The sequence below is a fragment of the Rutidosis leptorrhynchoides genome, chromosome 3 (assembly GCF_046630445.1).
Source record: "Rutidosis leptorrhynchoides isolate AG116_Rl617_1_P2 chromosome 3, CSIRO_AGI_Rlap_v1, whole genome shotgun sequence".
Taxonomy (NCBI): domain Eukaryota; kingdom Viridiplantae; phylum Streptophyta; class Magnoliopsida; order Asterales; family Asteraceae; genus Rutidosis; species Rutidosis leptorrhynchoides.
In genome coordinates, this window is record NC_092335.1 from 508500950 (window position 1) to 508516727 (window position 15778).

Here is a 15778-nt window from a genome sequence, read left to right on the forward strand (position 1 = left end):
TGGAGTTTTTGTAACATGAACACCATAGTCCTTTAGCTGGCTTTTCATCCATAGTACTTGAGCAGTACAACTACCAGCAGAGACATATTCTGCCTCAGCAGTAGATGTGGACACAGTATTTTGCTTTTTGCTTGTCCAGCTGACTAGCCTACTACCCAGTAACTGGCAACCACCAGTAGTACTTTTCCTGTCTATTTTACACCCTGCAAAGTCAGCATCTGAATACCCAATTAGTTCAAAATCCTGGTCTTTGGGATACCAAAGACCACGTTTAGCAGTACCTTTTAGGTATCTGAATATTCTTTTTACTGCCAGCAAGTGTGACTCTTTAGGATCAGCTTGATATCTGGCACAGAGACATGTGGCGAACATAATATCTGGTCTGCTGGCTGTGAGATAAAGTAGGGATCCAATCATACCTCTATATTCAGTGATATTGACTGGTTCACCATTTGGATCAGCATCTATTTTAATGGATGCTGCCATTGGAGTCCCTATGTCTTTTAAACATGTCAGACCAAATTTCTTTAACATATCTTTGATATATTTATCTTGACTTATGAATATTCCATCATCAAGTTATTTGATCTGCAATCCTAAAAAGTATTGCAGATCTCTTTGTAAACTCATTTCATATGCCTTTGACATACGTTTTGAAAAATCTTGACAATGTTTTTCATTTTTAGAACCATAAATAATATCATCCACATATATCTGTACCAACAAGAGATCACCATCTATCTCTTTTGAGAATAGAGTGGTATCAATTGTTCCAACTTTAAAACCTATACCAGTGAGATACACATGAAGTGTCTCATACCATGCTCTTGGAGCCTGTTTAAGGCCATAAAGAGCTTTGTCTAACTTGTAGACATGGTCTGGATATTTACTGCTTACAAAACCAGGAGGCTGTTTGACATAAACTTCTTCTTGCAGCTTCCCATTCAGAAATGCAGATTTAACATCCATCTGAAATACTCTAAAGTTCATCCTAGCAGCATATGCTAAGAACAATCTGATAGCTTTCATCCTAGCCACTGGTGCATAAGTTTCCCCATAATCCAATCATTCTTCCTGTCTAAACCCTTGAGCAACCAATCTTGCTTTGTTTCTGATAACGTCACCATCTTCATCCATCTTGTTTTTAAACACCCACTTAGTACCAATGATCTTCTTTGTCTTATCCTCAGGTTCAGGTACCAATGTCCACACTTTGTTCCTATCAAACTGAGTAATTTCTTCTTGCATTGAACCAACCCAGCTAGGATCTTGAAGTGCTTCCTCAGGACACGTGGGCTCAATGGTAGACACAAAATTAACATGCATACAAAAGTTGCTGGTTGCATGCTTCCGTGTTTTAACACCACTCGCAAGATTACCAATAATCTGCTCAATCGGATGCTCCCTTGTCCATTTGGTGTTATGAACAGGTGAGCTGGTTGTAGAACACACAGCATCTTGATTATCAGCTGGTTCAGATGAGTGAGCAGCAACAGAAGGTTGCTGATCAATATCAGTAGAATCAGTACCAGCTTGTGATCTCTCAGAACCAGCAGACCTAGGCTCAAGTTGCAGCACTTCAGTAGAGCCAGTAGGTCCACTTGGTTTAGACACAGATGGAACAGAATGTTCCATTTCATCATCAGAGAACCCAGCAGCATGGATTGGTGAGGGTTGTGCTGCTGGCTCTTCATCATCAAGAGCTTGCTGAGTAGGCTCTTCAAACAGTAACACTTCATCTTCACGATCAGTAGATGAAGCAGAGGCAGTTTCATAGAATGTAACATTAATGGATTCTTCAAAACAACCCCTTCTTTTGTTGTAGACCCTATATGCCTTTGACATGTTGGAATATCCAAGGAATATACCTTCATCAGCTTTAGCATCGAATTTGCCCAGCTGATCCCTATTATTTAGAATGTAACAGGGAGTGCCAAATACATGAAGAAATGAAATTGAGGGTCTTCTTCCTTTGAGAACTTCATAAGCAGTTTTCTGATGTCTTTTCACAATAAGAGATCTATTCTGGGTAAAACAGGCAGTATTCACAGCTTCTGCCCAGTAGGAATTCTTCAACCCAGACTCAGCCAACATAGATCTTGCTGCTTCAATGAGAGTTCTGTTTCTTCTTTCTGCAACACCATTTTGCTGAGGTGTTCTCACAGCAGAGAAATTTTGGGAAATACCTTTGTCAGCACAAAATTCTTCTAATGTAGCATTTCTGAATTCTGTACCATGATCACTTCTTAGTTGCTTCACCAGTTGCCCATTCAAAAGCTCCATTCTTTTGATAAAATTGATGATTTCATCAGCAGCTTCACTCTTTTGCCTCAAAAAGAACACCCAAGTGTATCTCGAGTATTCATCAACAATAACCAGTGTATACTTCTTCCCACTACAGCTGGCCACATTCACTGGACCAAATAGATCCATATGAAGTAAGTGAAATGGTTTCTCAACAGATGAGATTTGCTTTGATTTGAACGAGGCATGGTGATGTTTCCCCTTTTCACAACCAGGACACAATCTGTCCTTCACATAAGACATTGTGGGTAGCCCAGACACCAAACTTCTACTGGATAATTTGTGAATATCTTTGAAGTTGAGATGTGAGAGTCTCTTGTGCCATAACCACTTCAGGTTGTCTGCTGCCTTCGAATAGAAACAAGTATCAGTTGTTGTGACTGCTGTGTTCATGTCAATTTGATACATGTTTTCATGACGTTTTGCAGTCAGCAGTGGCTTCCCTGTCTTATCAAAAATAGTACCAATTTTCTTTCTGAATTGGACTATCTTATTCTTGCTTGTCCGTTGGCTTATGCTGAGTAAGTTATGTTTAAGCCCAACTACATGTGCAACATTTGAGAACGTGACATTCCCATTTGTCAAAGTACCAAAACCCTTTGTGTAACCCAACGAATTATCTCCATACGAAACAACTGGACCATCCTTATCCTGATAGTCCATCAGCAGGGACTTACTTCCAGTCATATGTCTCGAACAACCACTATCGAGATACCAGATTTGCTTGTTTTGAATGCCCTGCACAATAGCTTAGAGATTAGTTCTTTTTGGGAACCCATCCAAGGATGGGTTCTGAAGGAGTCACCTTTGATGACTTCTTTTTTTCTACTGGCTTGCTAGAAGAAGCAGCAGATGGGGTTTGGGTTTGAGTACACTGGTTAGCCAAGTGAGCTTTGCTGCCACATTTGTAGCATTTTCTCACTTTTGCCTTTTGTGGCTGGTCATGCACAGATCTAATAGGGGCAGTAAGATGGGGTCGACTTTTGGTTACTGCCTCAATTAGCTGGTCAAGCTTGACTGTCATTATCTCAGTGATAGACAGCTCATCAGTCGAGTCAATTTTTGCTTTTCCCTTATGGGCAGCTTTCCTTTTGGAACCAGTACCATGACCATGGCGAACTGTCTTTCCTTTATCATTTGACAAGTTAGCGTGGGAAGTTGCTGGCTTGTCTTCTGATGCTGATGAACCAGTAGGTATCTTAACTGCTGCCTTAGATTTGCCAGTATTTCGTTTCACTGGCTTGTCTGCAGCTACTGGGTGACCAGTAGATTGGTCATCAGCTGGCTTAGCACTGGTAGAACTCGAACACGAAGGGGAATCAGTTGGTTTAACTTTTCTCAAATTGTTTTCAGTGATTTCCCTTTTAATACGTCTTTCTTTCGGAGTCATGTAGTAGATGCTTGAGGGGTCAGTAGTCTCATCAATTGAGTTACTGGCTTCTCTTGCTCTAACTTCATCCTCCAAAATTTCTTTCATGGCAGGTGGTGGGGACACAGTAGGTCTAACAAATTTGTTTGTCACAACCTTTTTACCTTCAACTATCTTGGCAAAAGTATTTGGCAAGACAGCTTCAGGATCAGTTTCAAGAATCGGGTCCATGAAAGTAACTTCTGCAATAGCAGCAGCAGCAGCATAGTCACCAGCAAAGAAGGCTTGAACTTGGGCAGGCACCTGCACGTTAACACATTTAGCTGTGCGTTGAGCAGATGTGCACCATGAAGCAACAACTCTTTTGAGATTGTCCAGCTGGGTCTTGACTTCTGCTGCCTCAACGTGAAGAGTTTCTAAAGCAAAGTTTTGTTTTTCAAGTTTGGAAATTGTATCTTTTAAGATCTTAATTTCATCATTTTTGCCTTTGAGTTTTTCATTTAAAGATTTGTTATTAGATTTCAAACTCTCTTCACGTTTGCAGCTTCTGCATAAGTCAACTCTTAGGTAGTCAAACATTTCAGCTTTTTCATCATCAGTATAAGTTCGAAAATTATCAACCTTATACATCATTTCAGTTTTCCATTGAGGAGAATCTCTGTTTTGATCAGCTTCCCTCATATCAGCCAAAAACGTACTACCACCATCATCCTCATCAGACTCCTCGACCTCTTTGGCAATCAAACACAGCTTTTTACCAGTAGCGTAACCAGCACCATCATCATCAGTATCACTATCAGAAGATGAAGACGTGCTGGCTTCATCCCAGTCATGATGTTCAGCAACTAGAACCTTTTCTGGCTGTCTACCCTTCTTGTCAGTCTTTGCACTTTCCTTCATCTGAGCTTTCATAGCTTTGTACTTGTTTTTGTACTTATCAGCTTTTGAGAAAGAGTTAGCATGTGACGTGGAAGGTTTCTTGGACATGCATTCAGCAGCAAAATGTCCAACCTTCCCACAATTAAAGCACTCAGATTTAGGACCCTTGACTGACTTGCTGTTGTACCTAGCACTTGGCTTTTTGCTCCCTTTGTATGACTTGCTGGTTCTACTACGATTGAACCTTTTGAACTGCCTAGCCAGCAGAGCCATACCTTCAGCAAACCCTTCTACATCACTTTCATCAGTACTGCTTTCTTCAGACCCAGTTCCACTTTCCTCAACACTATCAGCTGACTCTTGTTCTGCCAGTAACTTTTGAACTAGTAAAGCTTTTTGAGCTTTCTTCCATTTAGCAGCAGCAATAAGAGCAGTATCATCATTTTTAGATGATTTTGAAGTGGTGGGGGCAGACCTAAAGTTTTCTTTCATGTTAAGTTCAAACTTGGCTTCTGCCTTCTCATGATTCCAAAGGGAACTGTAGAGAGAAGACAGGTTAAAGTTCTTTAGGGTCTGTGTGGTTCTTAATGGGTCAGTAACAGGTCTCCATTTACATGGCAGTGCATCAATGAATTTTTTCACTTGTTCAAATTCAGTGTAGGTCACATTTAAAGTGATCAGGTCTGCTATCAAAGAGTTAAACCTAATGAAAGTTTGCTTAAGGGTTTCATTCTTATAGGCAAAGAACATTTTATATTCTCTTTTAAGAGCAATCATCCTGTTCTGCCTAACTTCTCCCATACCCTCATAGGTGACATCTAGGTAGTCAAGCATAAGCTTAGCATTTTCTTTTCCCTTGATCAGTTTGAACAGTGGGTTAGGAAAAGTTATGGCTAACAGGGTTCTGATTTTAGGGTCAAGACCAACTCGACGTTTATCCTCATCATCTCATCTAGAGGGAGTGAGAATAACCTCCCTGCCAGGGATGGCAGGAGTGTCAGCTGTTGCTGGTGCACTACCAACTGTCTCAGTGGGAACAAAAGGGCCATCTTTGGCAATTCCAGGCATGAGTGAATCCACAGACTCAAGATGGAGCATGAACCTTGCCTTCCAGGTTTCATACTCATCTTCATCAAACTTAGGTGGTCTGTTAGACGAGCCATTCTCAAGGTAAGCTGAGTTTGAATACGAAGCCATAAGAGAATTCAGATCCAAGATATTAATTATCAAGACTGAAGCTCTGATACCAGTTGTTGGTCCCTTAATAACAACAGGAGTATTGTAGAGGGGGGGTGAATACAATTCTTTTCTTAATTAACTAGTCAGTTAAACACGTTTAGTATTCTGTAGTAAATAAGATAGAGTCACAGGTAATTTTCAACGGTTATTCTTTATTGATTAAATCAGAAAGAATCACAACTATCCTTGGCGGAAATGATAGTTGGTTGATACAGATTACCTAGATTATAGGTAAGAGATAAACTAAAGCTATTACACGGTTTAGACTCTAACAGATAAACCCACACCACTAGTTTTTACAATAGTGGATACAACAATATATATAGTAGTTCTATTAACCGTGTAATTGATCTATTGTCCACTGGTACATAGGATGTCTGTACTTGAGGGGACAATTGTGTAAGGAGGCGTGCTCCCTTTCTTTCCTCTTTAGTAGCTATTTGCAGGAACACCCCAATTCGGTTTGGCACCACTATTTGATTAAACAAATAGAATGTTGTGTTCCCTAGGTGTTGACAATGGATAACTTATGTCTGCACATAAGTTAAACTTCTGCATTCCCATGCGGTCTTGTAAGGTCACTTGTCAGCCGCCGACGTGTGTCCTTCTCTGTTCAACTTTGTCTTCGACTTCTGTTGAATAGTATATTTGATGTAGACCACTCAGGGAAACTTATCATGCTTGTAATGGAGCATGGCTGTCTTGTGTTGTATGCTGATATCCAGACTTACTGGTCCTTCATATGCTGAGTCACTTGATATTCTTGATTTGCTGGGTGCACATCCTGTGCTGATTCGAAGAATACATTTTTACCTTGTGCTGATAGACTAGGCAGCATACTAAACACTCGACACAGCTATATTAGCTGACTATACATAAACAAACTTGTGCTGGCTGCACATAACACTTTAGTGCAAATAAATATTGTTTTGTCATAATTAAATCCTTAATTATTTTGGGGACTCAACAGTTTCTTTTTAATCATTCTTTTTTGAGTACTAGTTTGTTCAAATATTTCATCTATTAAAATTCTTTCTCTATCTTTAAATTCTATTGAATGATTTGAGTTACTAAGTGCGTATCCTATTGCATATGAAATACTAAAGGGGTAATCTCCTTGTTTCATTAAATCTTGTCTTTTAAAATTAAAAGCTATTCCTACTGAGTTATCTAAATTTTTTGTATCTAGGGGTATTCCATATTGTAAGGCTACTTCAAATTTTATTGTAGTATATCCTAAATATCCTTGAATAATTCCTATTATCGATTCTTCTTGATTTTTAATTCTATTATCCGTAATTATTAATTCTATTGAGGAATCTATTCCTCTTAGATAGGTTGATTTTAATACTATTTGTATTCTTCCTATGTGTATATATGAAATTTTTGCTCTTTTTTCACGAGGTATCTCTCTTAGCTTATTATTTATACCATTTCTTTCTATTATTGGTAAATTTAGTGTTCCTTTTGCTTCGGATATTTCTATAGGTGTTTCGGATACCATTTTCCCTAAATATATTATATTTTTTCTCCATAGATTATTAAATAATGTATGTTTTATTCCTTGACCTTCTTTTATATTTATTTTACTATTTTTCTCTATTTCTTTTATTTTTGCCGCTTTCTATTAATATTTCTGAACTATATCCTTCTTCTGTTTCTTGTGTATTTATATAAGTAAATATATCTGTATTTTTCTCCATTTATAGAAAGAATACAATATTAAATTCCATTAATCTTATTCTAGGAATTATATGTCTAGTATTTCCTATTTTAATTAATATTTTTTCCTTAGCTATTTCAAAATGATCAAATTGATCTATAAGGTCTGTTCCAAATAATACTTGAACAGGGTTTTCTTTCTCTAATATTTTTATTTTTGTTTTTAGTACTAAAGTTTCAGACAATATTATATTTATAATAGCATATTCTTTTATTACATATGTTGATCCTAAAAAACTTGCTTCTTCTGGTGTTGTTAGCTTATATCTTTTTTCATTTTTTAAAAAATTTTCATTAATAAAAGATTGACATGATCCCGTGTCAATCAATATTATTGCTATACCATTATTAATTAGTCCTATAACATGATATTGCAAATTATAGTAATCAGTAAGATCAAAGTATTGAGCTTTCATACCTGAATTTGTCTTCTGGAATTGACGTTGCTTTTGATGAGTAATTTCCTTTCTTGGTTACGATTTTGTATCTTTAATTTATTATTTTGAGTATATGAAAAGTGCGAACTGCTATTCAGAACTTTAAAAGTTCAACAATTCTACAAACTTATGCTCAAGAGCAAAAGTCAAATAAAACACACGTTTTATTGATAGTTGGAAACTAAACTATGAATTACACAAATGATAACTACTCCTTTATATAGAGGAGTTTTACACACTTGGACTACATTATTGCTATATTACACAGTAACACTACATTATTACTCTATTATACAGTAACCTATTACACAGTACTACATACTATTTACATTATTGAGCGTAAACACTACTTTAATTATATTACATTACTGCTCTCCTTATCTTCTAGGAAAACTTCAAATGAGCTGTCGTCCTTATCCGATTCCTTTGCTGATGAGCTGTCGCTTATACAGTAATTACATTTATGATGTCCTACGCCTTGAATTAATTCACAAATTCTTTTTCTTGCAGGTTCTGGAATCTTCATACTTTCGTGTAGATCAATAATGGGTCTTTCGAATGCTGCTATTGCTTTGTCTTGGGCTTCAGTCATCATTTTTCTTGGGCTATTGCTGTATACCAACATTGTTGGGCTCTTGTAATTAAGTCTTGAACTGGGTTGGATTTTTTGCGAATGTTCACAAAGTCCTTTGTAATTCATTATGTAGTTGGCCATTATTTTTTCTGAGCTTATTTCCTTATCTTCAATTTGTGGAATTGGTGAATAGTTTTCGTTGCTAATTCCTAATTTGACAATTGCGAAGCTTACTTGTTGTAGCTTCTCCCCCTCGAAAAGTGGATAGATATTATAGGTTTTCAAGAAAATGGATCTATCTTTAGCTATTTTTTCTGCGTACTGATGAAGTGCTTGTCTGAAGTATTCGGGAAAAAATCCGAACATTGAGTTTATTTTTTCCTTTTTTGTGTAGATACAATCCGTGAGTCCTAGGCTGAAATATTCATATACCGTTAGTGATGAGGCTTCTGGTAGTATAATTACTTTTGGTCCATAGGTAATATTTTCTTTTGGGTAGAATGATAGATTTTTGAATTTTTCTTCGTAGTTGACAAGGGTATTGTAACAGTGAATAAATTTTTCTTTTGTAATGGATTTGATTTTTTCTATTTCTTGTGGTGAGGGTATGGTGGATATTGTTGGTTGTAATTTTGTCATAACTAACACGTTTCTTGATGATGATGGTTTGTAATCTGGGCTAATTGTGTGATGACCCGGGAATTTCCGACAAAATTTAAACTTAATTATGTATGTTTCCGACACGATAGGCAAAGTCTGTAAAGCTGAGTTTCAAAATTTTGGAATAGATTACATGAATGCATTTGCCCTTTGACCATTCCCGGCGATTCACGAACAATTGTTTGTAATTAAATATGTATACATATAAAGATGTAAAAACAAGATACAAAAATAATTAAGTGTAACTTAAAAGGAATTTGTAAATAATTATAAATGATCTCCATGTAAAATGTATAATTATCATTATAGGTATATTGTAATAAAAATTATAATAAGTATTCAAGAAAAGTTATTATATAATGTATCATATGATTATTAGATATTACATAGATATAAATATAAATACAAATACACATAGATATCATTTTGAACTAATAAAATGTACTCCAATCAATTGGAATTATTAATGTAAAAATATTAAATCGTATATATATTTGCTACTACATAATATATCTTATACTACATAAATAATAATATGTGATATTGTTATATTCGATTTAAATTTAATAATAAGTATAGTTGTTATACTAATATTATTATTAATAAGTAATATTAATACCAGTATTATTAGTATTACATATGATATATAAATGTGAAAGTTTATACATTAAATTATTATGATTATTACTAAAATTATTGTTATCATCATTAATATCATTTTTATTACATTTAGTAATAAATGTTATGATCTTGGTCATATCATAAATATTATTAGTGTTAATGTGATTAGTAATATCTTTATCATTATTAATCTCGTTAATAGAAAAATTATAATTAATATTATTATTATGATTACTATCATTTTTATAACTAAAAATTATTATTCTTATATAAAGTTTCCATTTTTATGATTCTTATTAATTTTATGATTCTTATTAATATTACTAGTATTATTTTATTAACATTATTAATATAAATCTTACTAAGGATATTAAAGTATTATTATTAATTATATAGTTATATTCAATAATTAATATTAATTATATATTTTATATAAATAGTTAAGAAACATTGTAGAAAAGCAGATTCCATATTTGATATCTTTTTCTTTTGTCTTCTCCCTATTGGCATCGAATAGAATACCAACCCAATCCTCAATATAACGAATCAGTTGTTAAGTGTTATTAGAGAATTCAATCGCTTTTTCTCCACCCTTTTCTATCATCTAAACCTACTTTCAAACAGAACCAAATCAACAATTTAGTTGATTTTATTTTTATATACAATAGCCCTGTTATTAACAATTCACTCCATAATTCGAAATTGATTACCATTTCAAAAACTAAAAATACAGTCTTGTTGGAAATCCTCTACTCGTACTATCTGCAAAATTTCAAATTTTAATTTGCAAAATCAAAGATGAATTTCGAAGTCAAAGATTAAAAGTAAAAAGTCAACCTATTGTGTTCTTGAGAAAAATTCGAGGTTATGTTTATGTTTCTGATTCAATTAACGTTTGAGGAAGTTTTTATGAGTGTATTGAAAAAGATTTTGTGTTATAACCTCTAGCTAAAACATCCTCTAAATCAAAGTTTAAATTTTTTTTGTGTGATTATAACAGCGACGGATAGCTGATGCTATTTTTCATTTTTTTTATTAAAATTTTTTTTCTTCTGTTAATTGAAGTCACGGATGTGTATTTTTATCTGTTACATCAAATAATCAACGATGTTAAGAATTATAGGTTAATCGATTGAAATTTGGAAATTGTAAGGAAGAAGAGGATGATAACAAGAATAGTCAGGTTAAATATAAATGGGGTATGCACTAAATCAGAAAAAGCAAGTCAGAAGGACTGGTTTAGAGGTGTTTGTGTGAGCTGAGTGGTTGCAGGTTCAATCCTCTCTGGCGGTATTTTATTTTTTTTTAAAACAAAGAAGAAGCTGAAGCAGAAGGTAGTTTAAGTGTAACAAAAATAAAGTTTAATCAAATAAAACAAATTGGTTCATTGGCTTGAGGTGTTGACGGGGTGCGGTGTAGTCGCGGGTTCGAGTCCTGTTTCGGGCATTTACTTTTACAAAGCTTACTTATAAGGTAGTTTTTATGTTTCAAATTTATTATTATTATTATTTTGATTATTCATATTATTATTATTATTATTATTATTATTATTATTATTATTATTATTATTATTATTATTATTATTATTATTATTACAATTAATATTGTTAATATTATTATTATTGTTATTATTATTAGTATAAGTATTATTATTAGTATTATCAAAATATTAAGTAGTATAACCACTATTATTATTATTAGTCTTATAAGTATCGTTAATATGTTTATTATGATAAATTTAATCATTCAAGCATTATTATTATTATTACTATAATAATAATAATAATAATAATAATAATTATTATTATTATTATTATTATTATTATTATTATTATTAATACTATTATTATTATTGTTATTACTAATATTACTATCAAAATAAGTATTATCATTAAGGAATATGATTATCATTATTACTGAGATTTCTATTACTATTATTACAAGTATCAGTAGTAACAAAAATCATTATTAGTATTATTATTAGTAAAAGTTTTATTATTATTAGTAAATCGTTATTAGTTTCAAAACTATCTTTTAAACAGATAAATAATTTGTACTTAAAATATATTGGCTACATATCCTATAATTATATTAATTTTTCACATAATTACATATATCAAACCTACTAATATTATTTATATAAATACTTACATACAACAAGCTATTGATTTTAAATATAACACTAAACAATTATATATATAAATATGAATATATTAATATAACTATATAAATATTAATCCTTTTAAATATATACACAAATAAAATATAAATAATATATAAATTAGGATATAATAAATAAACTTTGTTCAAAAGATTATATATTTTAATATATATATAAATGATATAGGTTCGTGAATCCGAGGCCAACCATACACTTGTTAAATGACGTCATATGTATTTTTACTACAAAATACATTAGGTGAGTTTCATTTGCCTTTTTACCCTTTATATTTTTGGGCTAAGAATACATGCGCAACTTTTATAACTATTTTACGAAATAGACACAAGTAATCAAAATGACATTATATGGTTGAATGATCGAAATCGAATATGCCCCTTTTTATATAGTCTGGTAATCTAAGAATTAGGGAACAGACACCCTAATTGACGCGAACTCTAAAGATAGATCTATCGGGCCCAACAAGCCCCATCCAAAGTACCGGATGCTTTAGTACTTCGAAATTATTATCATGTCCGAAGGAGGATCCCGGAATGATGGGGATATTCTTATATGCATATTGTGAATGTCTGTTACCAGGTGTTCAATCCATATGAATGATATTTTTGTCTCTATGCATGGGACGTATGTTTATGAGAAATGGAAATATGATATCTTGTGGTCTATTAAAATTATGAAATGATTATTTATGTTAAACTAATGAACTCACCAACCTTTTGGTTGACACTTTAAAGCATGTTTATTCTCAGGTACGAAAGAAATATTCCGCTGTGCAATTGCTCATATTAGAGACATTACTTGAAGTCATTCATGACATATTTCAAAATACGTTGCATTCGAGTCATTGAGTTCATCAAGATTATTTAAAGTCAATTATAGTTACATATATTATGAAATAGTATGCCTCCCGTCAACTTTTGATGTAATGAAAGTTTGTCTTTTAAAAAAAAAACGAATGCAATGTTTGTAAAATGTATCATATAGAGGTTAAGTACCTCGCGATGTAATCAACTGTTGTGAATCGTTTATAATCGATATGGACTTCGTCCGGATGGATTAGGACGGGTTGTCACAAATTGGTTTTTGGGTAATGGTTGAATATGAGGTTGATTCTTGAAAGGATTTCTTTGCTTCTTCAATTGTTGCATATGACTTATGGATGACTCCTGAACGGTTTTGTACATGTATTGCTGCTTTTGACCAATCGTCGTAGATTCCTTTCATTGGTCCTGTAAAAATGACATAATTTTTTTTCTTGAATGATTCATTTCTTTCGATTCTTTCAGGTTGGTCTCCTTTGATTGCTGCTAATGCTGCTCTTAGTCCTTGAATTTTCTTGTTTGTTCCTTCAACTTTTTTTTCTTCTTCTTGAATTTGAGCTTCAATTATTTTTATTGCTTCCATTCTCTTGTTAATGAATCTGCTAGTGAATTGTCTTCTGACTTTATGTATTGACACCTGAATGGATACTGAATTAACTCCATTTGCCAACGAATTAGTCTTCCTTGATTATAATTTGTCTTAAATTTATAATTTATAAATCCAGTAACATATTTTGAATCAGTTCTTAACACAAATTCTTTTGGTAATAAATCAATTCGCCACTTTCGGACTGTTCTTAAAATTGCAAGAGTTTCAAGTTCATGTATTGGATATTTTTGTTCTGTGGTGGAAAAGGTTCCACTGATATATTTACAAATTTTTTCGTCCTTCAATCGTTTTGTATTTAGATCAGAGATCTTATAGTACTGTGAGGGTACTGCAGTCATGACTGCTCCCCATGCTTCAATAGATGCATCAGTATATATAATAAGTAATTCGTCTTTCGATGGGTTATGTAAAACGGGTAGATCCTTACATAAGTCTTTCAATGTTTGTATTTCAATGGTATCTTCCTCTTTCCATTGCCAAGGTATTTTTTCTGAAAGTTTATTTTGAAGTTTTTTGCGATAATGCGCTAGAATTTTTAGAAATCCTTGTTCTGATATATAATTTAAGTTTCCTAAAAATCTTTGTAATTGCTTTTTATTTTCCATTTTATCAGGAAAACTTTGTAGTTTTTCTAAAATATGTGGTTGGAGTTTTAATTCTCCTTTCTTTCCGATTTGCAAGCCAAGAAAATTTATTTCTTGATTTGCTAATACGGCCTTTTCTTTTGAAATAATTATCCCAATCTCCTTACATCTTTGTAAAATTGTTTTTAATTTTTCATAATGGTCTTGTTCATCTTTATTAGTAAAAATAATTATATCATCAATATATGCAAGACTATAATCTTCGAATCCTTGAAGATTTGTATCCATAAATCGTTGGTAAATTCCTGGTGCTTGTTTTAATCCAAAAGGTAATACTGTAAATTGATAATGTTTTTGGGGTGGACAACTAAAAGCTGTTAATTTTTTCGTTTCTTCTGTTAATTTAATTTTCCAATATCCCGACTTTGCGTCTAAAGTACTAAACCATTTATTATCTTTTAGTTTTGATAAAATGTAATCTTTCCTTGGTAATTTATATGCATCTCCTTCTGTAGCATCATTCATCTTTTTATAATTTATTACCATTCTTCGTTTTCCCCTTTTTAGTTCATTATGATTTTCAACATAAAAAGCTGGTGCTGAATGTGGTGATTTACTAGGTTCAATTACTCCTATATCTAATACGTAGTAATTTTTTACATTCTTCTTGAAATTCGTTTACATCTCTTTTAGAATAAGGGATATTGTTTGGGATATTAATTTCTTTATTTGGATCTTTCAATTTTATTTCTCCTACAAGTTGTATTTTATTTTTGATTTTATCAAGTGGGTTAGAGCTTGATATTTGATCTAAAAGTAGTTCTACTTCTTTTTCTTGTAATAGTGTAAAAAGTTTAATTGTGATATTCCTAAATATATCCCCTCTTTGAAGTTTTGAATGATGGTATATAGGTATTTTGACTGTTTCCGCTTTTTGGTTTGAATTTGGTAATATTGGGCATCGTAAGGTAATATGATTTAAATATTGTGTAAATGGCATATATAGTCTTAAGAAATTATTTCCTATGATCATAGACATACTTGTGTCTTGTTGATATAATGATGGTAAAGGAAATATTTTTCCTTCGATTATAACTCTAGATAATATACAAATCTTTTTTAATTCTATAATCTTTTTATCAGCTATTTGAATTTTTAATGGTTTCTTTAAATTTTTCCATTTATTATTAGGTATTAGATTTGGTGCTCTAATACATATTGATGCTCCCGAATCTACATATGCTAATACTTGTTTATCAAATATTTTTACTTTTATATATGTAGCATTTGGATTTTCTTTATTCATCGTTAGATAATTCTTCATCTGAAGATGTTGTTGATTCTTCATCCGAATCATATATTGAATATATTGAAAATATTTGTTCATTTTCTTCTAAATCACTTTCTATTGATTCTAAATCTAATGACTGTAATATTTTTAATTGTTTTTTATCTTCTTTTTTCTTTTTAGGACATTCGTTAGCGTAGTGTCCCTCTTCTTGGCATATCCAACATTTACACTTCTTTTTTCCTTCCGGACAATATTTTTATTTATTATAATACTTATTGTACATTTTCTTTCTAAAGTATTTTTTCCTATACTTTGGTTTCCATTTTTTATATGGTTTGAATTTCTTTTTATATCTAGTAGCTTTATATCTAGAATATTTTCGAGTATATTTAGGTTTATAACATCCAAATTCTTGTGGTACTTCTATATCGTTACAACAATTTAATGTTTTATATCCTACTTGTTTTCGTTTTGTTTCTTCTTTACAC

At 32.4% G+C, this 15778-nt stretch overlaps 1 protein-coding gene across 1 annotated transcript; it reads right to left on the reverse strand.

Moving 5' to 3' along the window:
• Positions 1 to 8305: 8305 nt before the first annotated feature.
• Positions 8306 to 8890, reverse strand: LOC139901837 (uncharacterized). Its single transcript, XM_071884510.1, has one exon. The coding sequence runs from the start codon at positions 8888 to 8890 to the stop codon at positions 8306 to 8308; it is 585 nt and encodes a 194-aa protein (XP_071740611.1).
• Between the last annotated feature and the right edge of the window lie 6888 nt (positions 8891 to 15778).